The 17611-nt window shown below is 35.2% G+C and overlaps 1 protein-coding gene across 3 annotated transcripts in view; it reads right to left on the bottom strand.

Moving 5' to 3' along the window:
* The window catches only part of zcchc7 (zinc finger, CCHC domain containing 7), a 246427-nt gene that overhangs the window by 136976 nt on the left and 91840 nt on the right, over positions 1-17611 (bottom strand). For all 3 annotated transcript variants that reach the window (XM_041256800.1, XM_041256817.1, XM_041256808.1), the window contains 3 exons: positions 10862-10905; positions 10506-10631; positions 3394-3564 (listed from right to left, as the gene is read on the bottom strand). In XM_041256800.1, the coding sequence (XP_041112734.1) occupies positions 3394-3564; positions 10506-10631; positions 10862-10905 (341 nt within the window). The remainder of the gene's footprint in view (positions 1-3393; positions 3565-10505; positions 10632-10861; positions 10906-17611) is intronic.

Genomic DNA, 17611 nt, shown 5'->3' with positions numbered 1-17611 from the left:
CACCCCCCGCGCCCCTGGACATAAGATGAAAAGACTAGGAGATTGCCATTATGCCAACAATAAGTGTCTATCAATCTCCCCTATTAATAATAATAATAATAATAATAATAATAATAATAATAATAATAATAAAAAAATAATAATAATAATAATAATTAAAAATTAGCCTATACTTACTAAACCAGTGCCGGCACCTACAAGGGTCATCATAATAAGCTTAAGGTTATAATGAAGCTTCTATAGGAGATTAGGAGTGTAAAATAAGTTTGTTGTAGATTGGTGCAAAATGAATAGTTATCTTGTTCACAATGAAAAGTGAGACAGACATATGGGTCAGTGAAATGAAATGTGTAATTTAAATTTAACATACTAGATACTGTACTTTCTAGAACACTGCTTAGAATAATGTAACAGTATTATATTGCTAGGAGAGGACTATGTGGGTATTTTCATATAAATTAAGTGTCTAATGTGTTGTTTAAATATATATGCACACCAACAGAACACAGAACAAATAAAATGCATCAATAAATATTCCCTATGGTGGATTATCTGGTTTATAAAAAGTGAAAATGGAAGTAAATACTGTTTACTATCAATGTAAGAAACATTTGGGAAACAAATGTAATTCAACATAAACATAAAATTATAATATACATCTATAAAATAAAATAATTTTGAACAACCAATAACATAGAAAAACAAATGTTTGCAAGAACTGCATCAACTTAAGGTTTTCACTTGTAGACCAATGAAATTGGATGACTTCTGACTCTCTAGTCTCTACAGTATGTTTTGTGCACATTAGGCAGATACATAGTGATGTTACGGTTTTAGACTGCTTAGGAGAAGAAAGTGAATGAGTGCATGTACATCCTAAATATTCATAGCAACGATGCTTTTGGCTAAAAATGTTGGCTAGATGTGCTGTTTAAATATCTGTGCTCACCAACAGTAAGCAAAACAAATAAATAAATATCCCTCTGTATTGTCTCTTGCCAGTGTTGCACATCAATCTGACAAAGATATTGGGTGGAAAACAAAAACTATACGAAAACATTATTATTATTATTCCACAAAGACTGAGAAAATGCACCATACAAAAAGCATTGCATAAACCTGGGTACTTGGACATTTAACAGTACTTTGGCCATCGAATACCACACAGTGTTTGCAATAATAATAATAACAATATGACTATTCTTGAATACATAAAGATAGAATACAATCTATTAAATCACGACGGGTTAATCCAACAAAAAGGTAATATACCACCTACCATGAAGAGTAAAAATATTTGAAACGAATACATGTTGCTTCGGTTATATATGTTAAAAACGAGAATCAAATGGTGCTTAACTAGCTTCTCCTACCTTTTTACATTTTTTTTTTTTTTTTTTTTTTTTTTTTTAAGTACTTGCCCACTGGACTACAAAGACATTTTTACCAACAAGCTGCTGAATTTTCAGCATGAACTAAACAAGGATAGACTTATGCATACATTTAAGTCACTAGGGGAACCACTTGGTTGTTTTAATAAATATAAAAATCGAGGGGAGGTAGGAACCCCCCCTTGACAGAAGACTGGACTTGACTGCTCGCCAAACCCCCCCCCCCCCCCCCCCCCCCCCCAAAAAAAAACACAAGGGATACTATTGCCACCAGATCTCATATTTCCACAACAATGAGCAAACACAAAAAAACAGCACTAAGCACCCTTTCCACCCTCTTAGCTCTCCTTGGCCAGTTGGCTTGTACTAGAGCCCCTTTTAGAAGACCCCGCTGTGAACACAATGCTGGAAAAGGATTAGCTTCACTAACATGTTAGAATTTAGAAAAAAAGGCAGAAGGGGAGGAGAGTTCAAAATAAACAAACTAAATTAATAAATACAATTGTTTGTTGAATAACTAGAAGAAAACAGGGCCACATTGAAGGATGGGGTTGGGAAAGCTCCCTGGGAGAAAATGTAGCTGTGATGAGTGACAGCGCTTTCAGGAAATATGTTCACAATCACAGACAGTGGAGGCCATGACCTAGATCGTTTAAGAGCTTGTCTTGTCAAATTATCAAAAGCTTCTTCCTCCTCTGAATAAAGAGTGACATAAGTGAGTGTCAGGAAGCTGTGGGCTGACAAGCCGAGCGTACAATAACAGAATGCACGTCACATACTTGCTGAACGGTGCCACTGCTAGCGGCAAATCTTAATGAGAAAGAGATGCCAGCCCAGGAGACTTGGGACCCTGCTGGTACAGCTACTGATCATGAAGAAAAATAAAATAAAATCCTTCAGCGCTACTCAGACACGGCTTAGCACCAGGACTACAATTAGTAAACAGTTTTTATTTATTTATTTTTTTAAATTAAATTCTCTGGTGTTTTGTCAGCTTTCTCTTCCGTTAAAGAGACAGTCTGTTTGCAAAGTGTAAACTGGCAGACAATGCTTTATTAAAAAAAAAAATTATTACATACATACATACAAACACACTTACTTACTTTGTGGTGCTCCAAATTTGAACCGAGTTTGAGCAGCCTTAGCCTAGCTGAAGAGGTTCATATTTTAAAAATCACAAAGAACAAACTCTAGCAGGACGGAAAGAGTTTTCTGTGTCAATTTAAGTCGGTGAATAAGTTCATGCTGTCACTTTATTGGTTAGTATATGTTTTAAAAAATGTATTTGTACTATCCACATTTTAAATCAACACGGTAGAAAAAAATTGAGAAAATATAAATGTTTGAGGTTTTTTTTTAGACTTTTTAAATATTTTATTCTATAAAGTCCCTGTTTTGTTGAACATTAGAGTATATCGTAGTTGGGGGTAACCGACTTTTTTGTGTAGGAATGTGTAAAATGAAAATAATTTTAATTACGAATGTCATGGCTCTATGATGTAATAATTCAAGGCAATGTGGAGAATGCCCTACTGAATAATTATAAGCAAGCATCTGCCACCAGTGTAGCCTTCTCCTAATCTCCAACCCAACCACCCAAGACTTCCATAACTGCAGTGTTCCTTCAGCAGCAGAAGCAGCAAAAAAAAAAAAAAAAACTGCTCTGCAAGAAGCCGTCATGCCATTCATGTTTATTGGGCTATTTAAATGAATCCTGAAACCAGCACACAGAAGGTGCATGCCTGAAGAGGTCTTCGAAGTGCAAGCACTCATTGATTGGCAGGCTTGCCAGAAAGCTTGAAATTACAATAACGACATTTAAATAAATAAATACATAAATACAATATTTCTGTGGTGGCAGTTCTCTTTTGCCCTTTTCGTTCATCACTTTATTACTAATACACGCCTTAATGAAAACAACTTCCATTTTATTTACCTAGAGCTGCATGCTATTTTCATGAGAGTGTACATTTAAAATCAGTTAAAATTTAACAATACTCACATCTGCATAGTGGCCAGTCATCCTGCAGCGGTGACACTGTTTGTGCCAATAGGCCCTCTCAATGCACTTGTTGTAGCAATGTCCAGGCATGTTACAGTTTGTACAGTATCGGTCCGGACAGAAGCGCTGCACGTGTCCACTGACCGCACACATACTACACACAGGAGCCTTCTGTAAAAAGAACAAATGTTTAGAAACTTCAGTTGTTTTCAGCAGCATACTCTAGATGTTTATTTTTGTTTTACTTTTTATTTACAGTATCTAACTCTACACTCAAGCCCAGCGCACACATCAAGGAAAGAGAAGTCAGCAAACAGACCACTGCTGCAGCCTAAAAATGGAAATCCACTCAATACAGAAGACTGGAATTCTCAGATAACTTATATCATTTGTAATACTTTTTCTGTAAAGCACCCTGAAACTATAAATATTATATTTAATTTTATTCATGGCATTATAACAGCTTTAAAAAGCATCAAATAACAAAATCTCTGATAACTGCAATTATTTAATGTTAACACTGCATAAAATGCCAGAGACTGTTTGCTTTGCTATGTGGTACTTCTGAAAACCGCCTATAAGTATAGCTGTGCTGTAATTAAAATACAACCTCAGTGCAGAAAGGCTTAACATGTGGTAGTGAATGAACTGCTATTTGAATTACTGACTTTGCATCTGCAGGATTACATAAAACACTGCATTTAACTGGGTCAGCGAATATGACAGTGACCTCTGACTCAACATAGTGACTTATTGGATTCTGCATGATGGACAGAGCACACAGATACTGACTTCATCTTTGAAAAACAGCCGTATTCTCTAAAACAAATACAAAATCTTGAGGTGTGCCATCTCATAAGGCAGAAACCTCAAATGATCCACTCCAGGTCAAGTATTGAATTCAATAAAAAGCTATGAAAAATGCAACCTGTCACACGCTATGACAGCAGACCTGTTGGAAACAGGATTCCCCATATACTAATACACCTATCAAAATAATGTAGCCTGGCAGGACTGGCAGGACTCATTCAATATGAAGTTGTGCAGTTGCTGTATTTATTCGAAGCCTATAATCCGATCTACTTTGCTTAAGTACTAACACTATGTGTCATGAATGTGGATATTACATATTTGACTTATACTTATTTACCTTATCAGCCCTACTGCAGAACATAATAAAATATACAGCGATTTACTGCCAGCACATTTTGTGAATGTTCTCAGCAAATGATAATGCAACATTACCAACACATCCCTAGTCTCTTAACTAACACACCTCTATAGCTGGCTGCAATAGCTCTCTAAATGTTGTTGCTGCTGTAAGGAATGAGGTCTTTACAGAGCCAACTTTCTAGCTGGTTTGAGTTTTTTTGTTACTCAATAGTCCATAACGAGTAAGTAACACATTAGCAAATGGGTTCAGAGATTATATTATCACTTTCGTAAAAGTAGATGAGCTATTTATTTCTTTTTTTTCAATACGTAAGGTTTTTAAAATGATATATGAAAATAGCTTTTTGCATCAATGTGTATATAATAACAATACTACTACTACTACTAATAACAACAACAACAACAACAACAACAATAATAATAATAATAATAATAATAATAATAATAATAATAAGTGTACTTGAATTGGACTTTACTTTTAATTACTATCATGAAATATCAGGTTTCAATTGTTATGTAGCTAAATCACAACTTGCTGGTAAGAATACAGCAATTCTTATCTGATTTTCAAAACAAGTAGTTTCATGTAAGAAATTTGGGTAACACTTTATATTGCGTGACATAAATTAATATTAAATAGATATGCAATTGCATATTAAATGAATGTTAAATTAACATTTCATAAATATGCAGTAGCTGGTTTCTTGCTAAATATTAACCAAATGTTGACTGAAAATGTAATTGCACATCACACCCATTTATATTACGTTTTGTTACCGTTCAAAATATGGAATAATTTCCCATTGTTTTTAATTGAAAATACAGTTAATCTGACTTAAATGTTAATGGAAAGTAATAAGGAATAATTGAATGTAAATATAATATCAACTGCATATCTATTAAATATTAATTTAACATGAATTTAATATGCAATTGCATATCTATTTAATATAAATTTATGCCACACAATATAAAACATTACCAAAATTTGTATGAAATGTAATCCCATCACTACAGCCCCTAGAAAATGACTTCCAGTAAAAAACGTAATATTTTCTAGGCATTTTTGGGAGGCCCCAAAAAGGGGTGAGGGACTAATACACTACTGTGTCTAATATTAAACTACTGTACCAGTGCCACAATTGGATTACTACAGCCATGGTTATGGCTCACACAAACTTAACTGAGATTAATTAGTTATCTTAATACCCAGTGTTATTTTGAATGTTAAAACGCTAGCTTTCAGACTAAAGTTTGGAGATAGTGGTTAAAGTTAACGATCTTCGAAATATGAAAACATCACAGCAATAGTGCTTCACTGTTAGCTGACAGCTGTCCATCTCTATGAATTTTGATTTGTCAACATTCAGACTGAAACTGCACCTGGGATCCGTAACAAACAGTTATTGGTTAGAAAGTGTTCACGGTCACTGCAATGCAAAATTATAATGAGGACTTATGTTTTTCGGTTTTTATTAATTTAATTTTTCGGTGCTTATTTTTTAGCCATTTTCAAGTTTAATGTAAATCGTTTTTTTTTCCCGGGCTTTTGCTTTTTATATACTGTACTGAGAAGATTGTTTTTGATAACTTTCCAAATTTTTTTCTCACAATCAGGCTTGTACAATAACGAAAATAATGAAATTATTTATCGATTGCGACCCCACGATAACAAATTGATAATAATTTTATGAAATCGAATATTCTATGAAATTAAGAACATAAAAAAGTTTACAGACAAGAGGAGGCCATTCGGCCCATCTTGCTTGTTTGGTTGTTAGTAGCTTATTGATCCCAGAATCTCATCAAGCAGCTTCTTGAAGGATTCCAGGGTGTCAGCTTCAACAACATTACTGGGGAGTTGATTCCAGACCCTCACGATTCTCTGTGTAAAAAAGTGCCTCCTATTTTCTGTTCTGAATGCCCCTTTATCTAATCTCCATTTGTGACCCCTGGTCCTTGTTTCTTTTTTCAGGTCGAAAAAGTCCCTTGGGTCGACACTGTCAATACCTTTTAGAATTTTGAATGCTTGAATTAGGTCGCTGCGTAGTCTTCTTTGTTCAAGACTGAACAGATTCAGTTCTTTTAGCCTGTCTGCATATGACATGCCTTTTAAGCCCGGAACAATGCTGGTCGCTCTTCTTTACACTCTTTCTAGAGCAGCAATATCCTTTTTGTAGCGAGGTGACCAGAACTGAACGCAATATTCAAGATGAGGTCTTACTAATGAATTGTACAGTTTTAACATTACTTCCTTTGATTTAAATTCAACACTTTTCACAATATATCCGAGCATCTTGTTGGCCTTTTTTATAGATCCCCACATTATCTAGATAAAGACATTTCTGGGTCAAAATTAAATGGTGAAACTGTGTTAGATTATCTAGATTATGAAAACAAATCCATAATTTTACGACAACATTTTAAAACAAATCTAATCAGGTTTAAGGCTGTTTTTATTTCCGAAAAAAGATAATCTTTAAAAATAAACCATTTACATTTCTGCAATACCTTTCATTACATGAATTTGAAAGAAAACATTAACATTAGCAAGTTTCTGCAAAGCATCTACTGTAATATACTTGAATTATATTCATAAGCATGCGTGTGAATGTATTTTTTAAACTGGATTAATACATGTTCTTTACTTAGCTTCTTTTGTAAAGCTCTTCTTTACACTCTTTCTAGAGCAGCAATATCTTTTTTATAGCGAGGTGACCAGAACTGAACACAATATTCAAGATGAGGTCTTACTAGTGCATTGTACAGTTTTAACATTACTTCCCTTGATTTAAATTCAACACTTTTCACAATGTATCCGAGCATCTTGTTAGCCTTTTTTATAGCTTCCCCACACTGTCTAGATGAAGACATTTCTGAGTCATAGATTCCTTCCCCAATTTCAGTATCTCCCATATGATATTTATAATGCACATTTTTATTTCCTGCGTGCAGTACCTTACACTTTTCTCTATTAAATGTCATTTGCCATGTGTCTGCCCAGTTCTGAATCTTGTCTAGATCATTTTGAATGACCTTTGCTGCTGCAACAGTGTTTGCCACTCCTCCTATTTTTGTGTCGTCTGCAAATTTAACAAGTTTGCTTACTATACCAGAATCTAAATCATTAATGTAGATTAGGAATAGCAGAGGACCTAATACTGATCCCTGTGGTACACCACTGGTTACCACACTCCATTCTGAGGTTTTTCCTCTAATCAGTACTTTCTGTTTTCTACATGTTAACCACTCCCTAATCCATGTACATGTGTTTCCTTGAATCCCTACTGCGTTCAGTTTGAGAATTAATCTTTTGTGCGGGACTATGTCAAAAGCTTTCTGGAAATCTAAATAAACCAAATAAAATAAAAACGGGTCTTGTATATATTAATTTATTGTCAAGAATGTAATCTGTGTTGTTTCTTCTAACAATTACTGAGAATATGCGTCTGTCAACAAATACAGGATTATGACACAGAGATCAAGAGTAGCCTGTATTTTATACATATTAGTTTGTTTTAAATTAGTCCCAACTGTAGCCGTTTGTCTTGAGCGAAACTAATAATATTAACATTACTACGATGTTACGTGCCGCTGTTTCAGATTTTTTTTTTTTTTAACCTTTTCGTTTTGAAGCAACGCACTATCTGCAACCTTTTTTGTTTTGGATTGCTGTCTGAATGCTGCTGGATTGTAACTTGATGTAACTTGATTTTTTTATGGTATTTATTTTTTCTTAAATTTACCATTGTGTTTACACTGAAAAATTGTCATATTTTACACAAAACAAGGCAAAGGCTAGTGACGACTGGAATATGAAAATTGGAGAGTGCTGTATTTAAATGCTAATGTATTTATCAAATGTGTCTTAAAACATCAGGATTTGTTTGAATGTTTTTTTTATACCATGCTCTATATAAAGATGACTTATTGTTCCTTTAAACTGTTACTGTGTGGGGAGGTTTTTTTTTTTTTTTTTTTTTTAAGCATTTTAACTCAACAATGATTGATAATCGTTGTTAGAACTTGCACAATAATCGATGTCAAGAGTTCGATTTACAACACTAGTCACAATACGTATGAACTTGACAGTCCTTGCACACTTCAATTGTACCATCTTTCCTTTGCTGTCTCCCAAAATGAAATCATTAAGGTCACAGCCATGTTCTTCTGGGCTTTCTGTGTACTAGGCATTTGTTTACATTTCAACACAATTTTGTGTTTAGTTTTAAATTCCACAAGTGTATAAATACTCCTTTGATGGAGTAAACAATCCTTCAAACAATTCTCTGCTTCTAGTAATTGTAGTATTGTTATAAATCTTGCACACGTGTTGCAATCCTCCAACAGAACTGTATGAATGTGCTGCCATTCTGTAGTTGGGGTGGGTTTAAATTATGCAGAACAAATCAATGATAGATACAAGTCAGAAACAAGTTTGGTTTCTGTATTGCTTATTTTTCACTGGGAAAGGTGTAAAGTAAACCATATTCACTTAAGGTCGCTAACTTTACTAGGTGCCTCAGCGTGTGTTAAGAGTATCGCTTATTGAAACCAGTCAATGTTACAGAAGCAGCGCAGGAGAGCAGGAAGAAGAGTCAAGGAAGACATTACTAGGGCTGTGTGAGGAGGAGGTAACAACTAAATACTGATTAAGCACAGATCATACTAGCCTTATATTTAGAGCCCTGGAAAATTCACGATATCACGAATTTCACAGAAATCCTGTATTTGACTACCCACTGCGATAAATATGCATTTTCTTTTCCTTATAGTATTTTACATTACCCTTCACCTCCCCTCTTCATGTCATACTTTTATCAAGTAGAAGCAGCGCTACAGTAGCTGTACACGGTCAGGTGTCAATGCCATGCATTTGGTTACTTCAGCAACTGGGTCAAACAAATGCCTGCTTCATGATTGATGAATTCCTCATACTGTACAATGACGCAACATGCGAGTCACAGGCAGGAAGTTTAAAATGGTTGTTTAGATATTGTTGATTTATTAGCTTGCAGTGTATGATTAATATAAAAAATGTAGACAGCTGACTAATCAAAAAAAAGTTAAATTCATTTCAACAGAAGATGGTATTCAGAACTATGAAAAGGAGATGTTTCATGCAGAAGTTATTTGCGCCCTGCCACACAGTAATTCTGGTCAATTACCGCTGTTTAGTGAACAAGGCCCAGTATGTGTGTATTTTACTTTTTTCTGCTTGTTGAAAGCAAATCTGTTCTTGTACACACCCTCTGAGTGTTAATTAATACAAAGAATTTGTAAAAGCCAATGCAGCTGGAACTATATTGTTTAAGTGGTTATGGAAAGATGAATCTGAACTTATTTTCTTTGCATTATTCGAGGTCTGACAACACTGCATCTTTTTCTTATTTTGACCAGTTGTCACTTTCTGCAAATAAATGCTCTAAATGACAATATTTTTATTTGGAATTTGGGAGAAATGTTGTCAGTAGTTTATAGAATAAAACAAAAATGTTCATTTTACCCAAACACGTACCTATAAATAGTAAAACCACAGAAACTGATAATTTTGCAGTGGTCTCTTAATTGTTTCCATTGCTGTAGATGTGATGTAGGATGAATAACTTGATTTTACTTGCTGGTGCACTGTTCATTATTATTTCTACCATTTGTCAGTGGTTTACATTGCACTTAAATTTACTTGAACCAGTTGTTTAGAAAATTATTAATGCAATACAATGTTGAAAACAAGGGTTATTTCGAAACTGAACCTGTGTATTTTTCTTTGTTTATTGGTGTTGAGCATGTAGGGGAAAAAATCTATTGTAAAAACACAAAAAAAAAGTTTTCCTAAAATTAAAGTCTCAAAAAGTGACTTTTATGCTAGTGTGATCTATACAATGATTTTTATGACAATATGTACAGATCATTGTTCACTATTTAAAACAAGCGCTTACCTTGGGGGTAGGACAGTTTTTGGATAGATGGCCATGTTTGTCACAATTTCTACAGGTTACATTCTTCTCAGGTGTGTAATAGCGGCTATGACGTCTGATTCTGTGCGCCTGATTTGAAATCTGGGCCTAAACAACAAAAGAACAAAACAACTTCAAAACGACACAGCAATTTTACAATTTTATTTTTTATGATGCACAGTTAATGTCCATTTACTGGGTGTTTATTTATTTGAGGAAAAAAAAAAAATCATGTTAGGCCAAATAAATCAGCTCATAACCAGGTTTTAAAAAGTGTCTTAAACAAATCTTTCCTAACAAATCTGTAATATACATCTATTAAAAGATCCAAGAAATACCTCAATATCCTGCTCTGAGATGGTCCATTTGTTATCAGCTGCCCCTGCAACATAGTAAGTGACAGTGTTAACATAGTAAGTAGACTAAATACTAAACCATAATCATAATGTTCACATGTCAAAAAATAAAAACTGTACTATGGAAGATTTGGATTGATGATGAAATCTGAATCTAAATGATGAAACATGAAACCAAAATGCCCGTTTTATACACAGTGACAAGAACATATTTGTTCTACAAGGGATGAGAAAATGTTGCTAAACACCAGGATTAAACGTCACCCCATACTTTATCAAATAGCTAACACATTTTTCACTACAGGTCTCAAAAAGCTGCTTCAAAACAACTTGTGTACCATACTGTACTATTGAGATTGTGTTGATGGGAGTTGCATCAATGAAACCCCTTGGGAGTGATTAACCATACAAACTTAGTTGGGGTTAAAATGTTAACTACACAAATCAGATACTGTAGGAAATCCAATAAGAACACTTCCATGTAAATTGTACTATGTTGTGCTTCAGAGTGTTGTTAATAATTTTCACCTCACTTTACTGAGAGGCTTATTTCTTGTTGGGATTGTTTATAGCTGTGAAATGTGATTCTATGAGAGGGGGCTTGTTAGGGCTCCATCTGTTTAAAAAACAGAAACTTGGGCCTCTGAACTTAGAAAAAAAATTTAAATGAAACAAACTGCTTATTTTTACATGTTGGGCTCTGGGGAAATAACACCGGGGCTTGCAGCTGCAAGTTATCCCTCTGGGAGCTTAGCCACAGACTTTTGAAACTTTCTATTTCTATGTTATGACCCAAAGGTTGAATACTGTATGCAGCAGTAATCGACTAAAAAGACATTGAAAATGTTTAGTTTTTTTGTAAATGTAACAGGTACAGGTATCTGACCTTTGCTACAATTCTGCAGTTACCTCATGCAGGAAGTCAGAAATTGTTTTTACAAAGTGGATTCATAAGCTCAACCCTTTAACGTAAAACAATATAATAATACTAATAGTGTAACATATGCAAATTAGTCTGCATAATGTCACACAACATGTTGCATAAAATGAATGACTGGGCATCAAATATAAAAAGTATTCATTTAACTATATAGAGCTTGAATGAAATCATAAACCATGAGAATAAGGTCCAAGTGCTTTGTAGTACCTCAGGCAATATCTCTATGCATTTCTGGTTAATACATTGCTCAGTATCTTTTCAGCAAAGATGTAATATTCTAAGCACAGACAATAAACTGCAAACTGTTAAAGACCCCCAATTCTTTTAACACAGAGGATGGCACTGGTTGTTGTCAACAAGAATCTGTTAGCTGCTAGGTACAGAGACAACATCCTGATTCCACTTCTCAACCCCTTTCTCCAGATACATAGACCCAGCCTCGCCATCACTGTACATCAGTACCAACAGCAGCAAAACCTCCTCCTACCATGGGCTGCAAACTCTTCTGACCCATCACCAGTGCAACACCATCATCATCATCATCATCATCATTTAAGTTTACCTGTAAACTAGTACAAATTATCATATTGGCTCTTTTCTTGGGGTTACAGTCTCCATTGGTGAGGCTTAAATATTATGCAGGTTGCATATTGTTAACTCCTTACATATCTTATACCGGAGAACTACTGAGTTTGAGCAAAATCATTTTACTATTAAGACACTACATAAAAACCCTTTTGTGCTTGTAGAAGTTTCTATTTTTTGTAACTTGTAACCAGCTTGCAGCTACTTGCAAAGCTGTACTCTGGTGCTGTACAGCTGCATCCTTCCTTCTCTACACAAACTCACTCAAACTGTCTTTCCCTCCAGAATTATACAGTGCAGTTCTTTCACTTCCATTAGGGTTCACAAAGGAAGACCCTAATGTTTGTGTTAAAGTATTATTATTATTACAACAGTTGCAGACAAAAGTATTGGCACCCTCTTATTATTATACCAAATTTAAAGGACAAGCATTTTAAGCTTTAACCACTTTTTAAAACATTTCTATGATGTCACCCTTGGATGTTTTGATTGATTAATTCTGCAAATCTTCTAACTAAAAGTGGCTTTGAAGAGAAGGGGCAGATATTCTGTTGATTAATGAATCCACAGTTAACGAAACCACAGTGAGTCAGACCAATTCAAGAGAAAATCAAATACCATTTTATTATGCAACAATCATTTCAAAATTTTTGTTAATTAGTATTACACATTTCAAATGTAACATATATTAAAGGGCTTGCAATTTCAGTTTAGCATTTCATATTGATTGCTAAAAGTAGGGTAACACAATTATACATTAACATAAAAAGAAGTTTTCATAATTAAAAAATTGAGACAAAACTCTTTTATTTACAGATTTGAACACAGTAATGGGTTCCTTCTTTGGTTAATAAAGCACACTCGACCGCCGTTTAAACAAGGCGGCTTCTTTTAACAAACAATACAAATAAATAAGTAATCCTAGATCATGTTTTGAAGCGCTGTTTAATAGGATCCCTAAATTTAGTCAGATGTTAATCCGGTTTACTGACTTTAAACATATTACTTCACAAAATCACAGATTTAATATACTTTTTTTTTTTAATTTACACTGTGTTCAGGTCCATACACAGTTCCTTACCTTCCCACAGACAGCTATAGTCTTTGAAACTAGTCCTTTTATACCTGCCTGGCGTGTTAAATTACAAGCAGGTACATTAGTTTAACTGATTGCCAGTCAATCAATATTCTTGGATAGCTATGGCATTCTGGGAGATGTAGTTTTTCATTCTGCATTTGAACAGCAAGAACTACCAATTACATAATATCTAATATTTAAACTCAGCTTTTGCATTTGTTTCATGGCTTTAACCACTGTGCAAACAAGTTTATAACCCACTTAAGCACTTCTCGAAAAAGACGATTTTTTGCAATGATATTTAGGTCTGCACCTGTTTTAGGTTTGGCAAAACTATCAATAACTTCACATGCCTTTGCTTTTTGCATTTTTATTTTTCCAATGCCACTTTCATGTTCTACCTCTAAAGCACTTACTGCAATGTGACAGACGAACATTTTAACTGTTTAAACTAACCATAACAAAGGTGAGGAAACTAAATCCAATTACCAAATGAACATGAATCTGGTTATTGAACAAGTATCAATTAAGAAGAAATGTTTTAATTGGCATAAACAATGTGTTGAATCAGTATGAAAAAACTTAAGAAATGAGTTTCTCTACCTAACATTGGCTGGGGTTACATGCATGTGAAAATCAACTACAGTCATGACTGTGTGACATTGTCAAGCGAATACATCGTGAAACAGCAAAAGAACGTCCTTTGGTCAGCGTGATTTTAAGGGCAGGGTCAATTGTTTTCTCACAATAAATACAGCTGTAAACCCCACGTAAATCGGAGCAGGAATCGTGCCTGTGGCTCACCAGGTTTCTGCAGTCAAGATCCCGTTTAACTGGTGGAATCTCATGTTTTTCCTCAGCCGTATCAAACCACCCCCACACACACACTCACGCACAAGAAAAAATGCAAAATATGTTGCAAATGCAAACCTCTCGTACAGCCTATTAATGTTTGTATAAATGCATGTTGTTAAGCACAACTAAATCAAACTTTTAGCCTCATAGTAGTAGTAGTAGTCGTAGTAGTTGTTGTTGTATTTTCTTTCTATAATTCTTTTAAGATGTCCCAGCCAGGAATAACAGAGATCCACCTCTTCTTCCACCGCACAAACTGGAATGAATTGTTAGCATCAACTGGCACATTGTGCAATAAGTATTGGATATAGTTAACAAACAACATAAATGTACCGTATTGCTTTAAATAAAGACTTTTGTTTGAATGTTTATCCATATGTCATTATAATGTGTGTGTGTGTGTGTGTGTGTGTGTGTGTGTGTTAAGCGGATTCTGCGCCTGGCACTTCTACCGCAGCTGCAGACCAGCAGTCACTGGCTTCTCGGAGCAGAGGCAGGGTATAGGGACTGGCGGATGTGTGCAGGAACATTAGGATGCTCAGCCTGGTACTCCGCCTATAGAACTGCCAGTGCATGAAGCTGCTCAGGAACCTAGTATGTATTTTAACACATCCCCATGTTCTCAATCTTATATTCATATAAGCCTAAGGATCATACCGTCTTTTATTGTATTGTAACCCTCCGTGTTCCCACATTTTACACATACATTTATAGACTGCTTTAATTAAATAAAATGTTTAGATGTTAAGCTATCTATTTTTTAAGTAGTAAAACTTGTACTTAATAGAAGTTTTATTTTATATCCTTGTATGTGGGTGCGTGTGTTGGAAAGTAATGCGTGATAATTTTGAATGTGCACAACAACAAGTTAATTCTTTCCTCTTGAAGATTTAAAAAAATTAACATGGTAACGCATGAAGCTCTCCTTTCAGTCATTCTTTTCCTAATTACTAGGCAGACACAGACATTTAAATATTCCCTCCCCTAAATGACCATGAATTGAGTAATCTGCATTGGTATGACCTCCTTTTTTTCCTAAATCAGAACAGCATAGCAACGTTATTTCCTGAAAAGTACGGCAAAAACATTGTGAGGAAAACTGTCATGACTTGTGCATGTAAACGCCATCATTGTTTATCCCGTACTTAATATAAAAATAAGCACATTACACAATTTCTAGTAATTTAACAAATAATCTTTATCAAAAACAAACCTATTTCATTAAGTATTCATTCTTGACAAATGTATTGGCACCTCTGCTTAGTATGTTGTGTCCTTTTGCTGTCATTACGGCCTTCTGATGGTTCTGATAATTCTTAAGCAGTATTTTACATCTTGTTGGTGAAATCTGGGCCCATTCTGTCTTGCATATTTCCTTCAACTCAGGCAGATTGGATACACAAAGCATTGAAATCGAGTTCCAGAACTTTTATCATTTACTTCACAAATTACAGAGTTGACTTAGCCAATGGTTTGAGTTGTCACATTAGAAGTTGCCAATTAGCCTACTAGGAGATGGCATCATTGTACTTTATAGAATGTTTTGATCAGTGCTCCCTCTAAGGCTAAAATGAGCACTGGCAACAATCTTCATACTCCGTTTACTAACTTTCGCAAGTTATTATTATAAATACCAACCTATCACTTTGAGAGCATCCTTGCAAAGTATTAACAAGCATATCTGCGTCTGTCTTGCAGCCGATCCTCTGATTTCCATCTGTACAACATTCGTACAGAGCTTGCTCAAGCGCCAGCAAATCTAACAGGGCGGGTGAAGCAGGCATCTGGAGATTCTGCCTCTATGGAGAGTGCTGCTCAAGAACTTTGCAGTTTTGAACTGGTGGTATAATTGAACACTAATCAGTGATGAATACTAATCAATTTTCACTTTCCAGTCTGATGTCGGATCCTGTCCGACATCATCAAAAAGATGTAAAGCATAGGTCTCCAGTAGTTTTATCTCCAGAAAAAAGCTGAGAAAGCCTTTCTATGGCTGAGTGAGACCAATAGGAGCCGAATGAAGCCGGAAAAAAAAGGGCGTATCTGATAGCTCCATCGCATTATTGAGGAGTTTGGTGATAAAACGAGTGATCAGGAGAGGATTTATCAGTATGCATGTCTACAAAGAGGTATGTGAGAAATACAGCAAACAAAGGGTGGGGCTTGGCTGGAGATGCAGTACTGAGTGTCCTTTTGCAATTCAATACCTTTTAAACCTGTTTTACTCTGGGGGGGGGGGGGGGGGGGGGGGGGGGGGGGGAATCAACAGCGTGTGTGAAAATAAATTGTACCCGACGCGTCTGACAAACGCTGAATAAATGGACCGCAAAGGGTTAATATTAGCATCACAAGGGTATCCATGTATTATGAAAAACAATAGATGGGCCTCTTCCATAAGTTACAGGTTTCTGTGACCTTCGGTCTCGTAATTTACGACGTCACAGAAACTCTAGATGGATTTATTTTCCTGTAACTCACTGAATATGACATATATAATATAATCTTTAATTTTATATAGCGCCTTTCATAGAGGACAAACACCACAAGGCGCTTTACAAGGTACAAGACTAGGGTGTGTGAACTATAGTGCCGAAAAAAGTTTGTGAATACCAATAATTATGGAAATTCCATAGTTTTACCATGACAGCATTCTTGAATCAAAAAAAGTATTTTCTTAAATATCTAATAGGGTTTCTATTAACCAATTCCATTCCTTTTGAAACAAAATGATGCATGAATTAGACAAACAATGAGTAATTAAGATTCAGGGTATGTGAAAAAGTGAACCCCTGGTTTTATCAGCTCAATTAAGGGGATAATTAGAATCAGGTGTCTAAATAATTAGGTAGATCTCCAGGGGTGAGTTTGGGAGGCCCCACCCTATATAAAGAACAGAAACTTTGTGAGTTTGGTCTTCACCATACAGGTGTGTGGAAACACATCATGCCACGATCAAAAGAAATCTCTGAGGACCTCAGAAAAACAGTTATTGATGCTCTAGAAAGGGTTACAAAACCATTTATAAGGATTTGGGGCTCCACCAATCCACTGTCAGACAGACAGATACAAATGGAGAAAGTTCAAGACCACAGTCACTCTACCCAGGAGTGGTCGTCCTACCAAAATCTCTCCAAAAACAAACCGGAAAATCATCAAGGAAGTCACAAAGAACCCCAGAGTAACATCCAAGGATCTGCAGGCCACTCTCACCTTGGCAAATACGAGTGTTCATGACTCAACTATCAGAAATAGATTGAACAAGAATGGTGTTCAT

Source organism: Polyodon spathula, chromosome 1, assembly GCF_017654505.1.
Source record: "Polyodon spathula isolate WHYD16114869_AA chromosome 1, ASM1765450v1, whole genome shotgun sequence".
NCBI lineage: Eukaryota > Metazoa > Chordata > Actinopteri > Acipenseriformes > Polyodontidae > Polyodon > Polyodon spathula.
The sequence above is the reverse complement of the archived record's forward strand: the minus strand, read 5'-3'. Positions and strand labels throughout refer to the sequence as shown.